The sequence below is a fragment of the Coffea arabica genome, chromosome 11c (assembly GCF_036785885.1).
Source record: "Coffea arabica cultivar ET-39 chromosome 11c, Coffea Arabica ET-39 HiFi, whole genome shotgun sequence".
NCBI lineage: Eukaryota > Viridiplantae > Streptophyta > Magnoliopsida > Gentianales > Rubiaceae > Coffea > Coffea arabica.
This window is the reverse complement of record NC_092330.1, coordinates 27,639,876-27,643,893: the sequence shown is the minus strand read 5'-3', so window position 1 is coordinate 27,643,893 and position 4,018 is coordinate 27,639,876. Positions and strand designations below refer to the sequence as shown.

Sequence of the window (4,018 nt, the reverse complement as noted above, 5' to 3'; positions counted from 1 at the left end):
AACAATAAAAAATTAGAAAAAGTAAAATATAAAGAAAAAAATTTAGGAGAAAACCAATACACAATGCTAGTTTAGTTATCAATTTGTACTCACAAAGAAAAATGAAAAGAAAACCCAAATCTGCCAGAATCCTTTTACCACCATCCTCCTCCTCCTTTTCCACATGTCTCCTCTCCTCATCCCTGAACTGTGCTCTCCAATTAGTCCTTTCCATCCACTGGTGTTCCTTTTTCCTCTTTGCTTCCTTAGTTCTCCTCTATCTTTGTCCACAACCCAAATCAAATTTCCTATGACCCAAGTCCTCTCAATTGATATCATCTTCCCATCTTTGATTCCTCTACCAAATCATAACGTGAAAGATTTAGATGCCTTAAAATTCAAGTTCTCAAGAAAAGTTTTGAAGAGCATAAAACTTGTTAATTAGATTTTTCCCTGCCAAAATCCTTTACCACTATCCTCCTCTTCCTTTTCCACATGTCTCCTCTCCTCATCCCTGAACTGTGCTCTCCAATTAGTCCTTTCCATCCACTGGTGTTCCTTTTTCCTCTTTGCTTCCTTAGTTCTCCTCTATCTTCGTCCACAACCCAAATCAAATTTCCTATGACCCAAGTCCTCTCAATTGATATCATCTTCCCATCTTTGATTCCTCTACCAAATCATAACGTGAAAGATTTAGATGCCTTAAAATTCAAGTTCTCGAGAAAAGTTTTGAAGAGCATAAAACTTGTTAATTAGATTTTTCCTAAGGTTTGAGTTTAAGATGATAAATAGAAATTGGTGTAACTATTCAATGATTTTTTTTTTCTAATACCCATATTCTTCTCATGATCATTTTGGTATGAATTTTGTAATTTTTAATTGTTATTCAGTAAGATGAAGAGTAGGAACAACCACGGTTTTCATTCTATGTGGTTGTTCTTTGATCAATTTTTGCCAATTTTCATGATGAAAATAGATTTCTAGACAAAATACAAGTTAGACGGATAACATCACTAACCTTAGTTATTGAAAGTGGTGGAGGCAGGCTGCCATGGTTGCCGGCGACCATTTGTGCTTCCCCTGTTATAGTTGAAATTTTTTTTTCCGGCGACAATACAAAGGCAGTAGAAGACAAAAAATAAAAGAACAAAAGAAAAGATGAGTTTTAATAGTGGGTACTTTGTTACCTTCACTACATACCATTTGTTGAGGTCATACAAATGAATGGTCAAACGTCTTCTGACTAACGACAAGGGGGTAGCTGTTATAGATTCGTGAGTTTGAAGGTCTGTTTTGTAATTTGGCCAAATGTTAGGGACTAATTCATAGTTTGCCCAAATCTCAGGGGAGGTAGATGTAATTAACCCAATCCTCAGACATGCAAAGAAGACTTTCCCATAAGCATTCGCTATGGTTTTTACAAAAATTGACCGTAGAAAGAGATGGCAGAGAATAATTGGATTCGGATAGAGCTGTTTGATCTTTGATAGATTCAAGATCGTAGCTTTTTCCGATTGTGAAAAATTCAAGATCTAGACAAAAAAGAAAACTAGAACACAAGAAAAACACATTATTTAAAATCATAATTTATAATCAGGTGAAATATCAAAACGAGAATTAGCCAAATGTATTCAGCGCTACAAAGAGAAAGGTGAATTCATTAGGAAAAGAATAGTGTATATTGATACAGCTGACTATGCTAAAGATATATGACTGTTGACACTAAGGTTGGTTGGATACACTTTCAAGTGGCGGAGCGTATAGCTTAGTACTTGGTCATATACTCATATTTGTGGTTTTGTGAAAGGCCACCCTCATTCACATCAGCATCTGACCTTCACACCAGCACGAAACACGTTTTTACACATCTCTGATGAGGTAAGATTGGAAATATCTGCAAACGTCAGTTAATCAGATAGGCCTATAAATATCCATTCCCGCAATCTTCAATCCCTCATTCCACAAAACGTACAGTCCTTCCAACACTACTCCAGAGCTGCATCTATTCAACATGGTATATAACTAGCTATAACAGTCGTTATTAGTTTGTATCAATGCGAGAACTACTCATCAGTCTTTTGTTATTTTGACTTTAAAGATTAATTAACTTGTCGATGCTCAATTTTCCATCACAGGCTTACACCATCAACGCGAGGGATCTAGTGATTTATCACGGTAATGATACACGCTATTGGAAGTGGTACACTGATGTACCTTCTGGGTAAACCTCCTGAACTTACTTCACACATACCCGTCCTGTATATAGTCCTATTGCATTTATATTATTATCTCACTTTCTCCCTTTAGTTAGTTGATGACTTTCGAAGATTATCCTAAACTGATTTTAATGCCTTTGTACAGCTTCGAGGTTGCCGAGCTTGTTGAAGTTTGCTGGTTTGACATTCGAACCAGTGTGCCTGCTAGGGACCTCCCAAGGGGCAGTTCCTATTTGACATATCTCGTGTTCAAACTTAATGCCAAGCCAAAGGGACTTGAAAAAGCAACTGCATCGGTTAGATTTACTGAAGAAAAGGCTAAGGGAACTGATGACGAAGGCTATAGTGTGTTCATTGACAAGTCACAAGATTCGAAGGATCCGGGCATATATCCTCAAACCCGTAGTGATGGATGGAAGGAATTGAACTTGGGTGACTTCGTCAACAACCGCGGAAGAAGTTCCACGGTAGAAGCTAGGATTTTTCAAACCAGTGATACAATCTGGAAGTCTGGCATTATTATCAAGGGCATCGAAATTCGCCCTAATTAGGGTGGATGCACTCATTACCATCATCCTTCAGTCGTTTGGTACCGCAATAAAAGAAAAAAAAATTGAAAAAAAGGAAAAACAAAATAAAATGGTGTCCATTCAGTCTATGATTATCAGTAGTTGTGTCTGCTAATGTTTTCAGTGCAGGGTCTACTTTGTTTTTTCGTGCTACATAGGGTCTTATGTAGTAAATTTCTCTCTTTCCTTTTTATCTATGTGTAATAGTTAGGGGTACATCAAAGTCAAAACAAAAAACCCAAAAAAAAGAAAAAAAATTGAAAAAATAAAAAAAGGCGTTGTAAAACGCCGATTATGACTACATTATGTGTTTCAGAGTTCTTTTCATTTCACTCTACTAAATTGTTTGCTTTATATTGTTGATTAGGTTATTTTAAATTTATATTTAGGGCTTGAGAAAAAAGAAACATAAATTAATTTAACTATTCAAGCGAGGCCTTAGAAATGCATCCAATGGCAATGGAACATCGAAACGGGTGACAAGTGACACACAATGCCGTTTTAAAAAGATTGTCACATTACTTCTGAAAATGCTTATGTGATATTTTATGACTTTATGGAAATTCTTCTAAATTGACCAAAGGTAGCACTCTGAACTCATTGTAAATTGCGGGGAGATTATAAAAAAAAATAAAAATGATTTTCCAGATTGTGAATCTCATTTAAATGGGAAACTAGTAGAATTTGCCAAATGTATCGTAGTTTTTATCTAATGAAGCAGTAAGTTTGTTTAAAAAGAATTAATAGGGTTTACCAATAATAAGAACTATACCAACCTAAAAGATCGGACAAAGCTCACCTGCTCATGCCACATTTCGTAAACTTTATTCCTAATGGTATCTCTAGAACACTTCAAATTACTAGAAAAAATCATGTGCTATGCACGTATATAATCAGCTAATATTATTTAGCGAACAAAATAATATATTCCATTGTTAGTTGTCATTACAAGAACAACTATTGTTAGTATTACAAAAATCTTATATAGCGGAATTCAATATTTAACCAAGTACGATTTTTATTTGTGTTGTTAAAATAAATTTGGTTAGAAGTTGTGATTAAATTTATAATACAACAAAAGCACAAGCTTCAAATTTTCCTCTCACAAATACGATTACAAATTATATTACCATTAATTGTAGAAAATTGCTCTTTAAACTTTTAAGAATAGTCATTTAGCTATCCAAATAAAGGATTGTTACATCTTTTCTTGAAGCATTTTGCACCGATTTTTATTACCTACATGAAAAAAGG

At 34.8% G+C, this 4,018-nt stretch overlaps 1 protein-coding gene and 1 long non-coding RNA gene across 2 annotated transcripts; one reads left to right on the top strand and one right to left on the bottom strand.

Annotated features, from left to right (window-relative positions):
• Nucleotides 1-3: 3 nt before the first annotated feature.
• LOC140017044 (uncharacterized) lies at nt 4-1,152 on the bottom strand. Its single transcript, XR_011823342.1, has 2 exons — nt 998-1,152; nt 4-648 (listed from the first exon to the last, which is right to left on the bottom strand). It is a non-coding gene; the product is annotated as an uncharacterized lncRNA (long non-coding RNA).
• Nucleotides 1,153-1,927: 775 nt separating this feature from the next.
• Nucleotides 1,928-3,065, top strand: LOC113715628 (F-box protein At2g02240-like). The gene is made up of 3 exons (XM_027239882.2): nt 1,928-1,993; nt 2,115-2,200; nt 2,341-3,065. Exons 1-3 carry the CDS (start codon nt 1,991-1,993, stop codon nt 2,744-2,746), a joined length of 495 nt encoding a protein of 164 aa, XP_027095683.1. The 5' UTR covers nt 1,928-1,990; the 3' UTR covers nt 2,747-3,065.
• Nucleotides 3,066-4,018: the final 953 nt, after the last annotated feature.

What these genes read in the sequence shown, in the direction of transcription:
- LOC113715628 (XM_027239882.2), top strand. An exon ending in TACACTGATGTACCTTCTGG is followed by an intron (nt 2,201 to 2,340) that starts GTAAACCTCCTG and finishes GCCTTTGTACAG; the next exon opens with CTTCGAGGTTGCCGAGCTTG.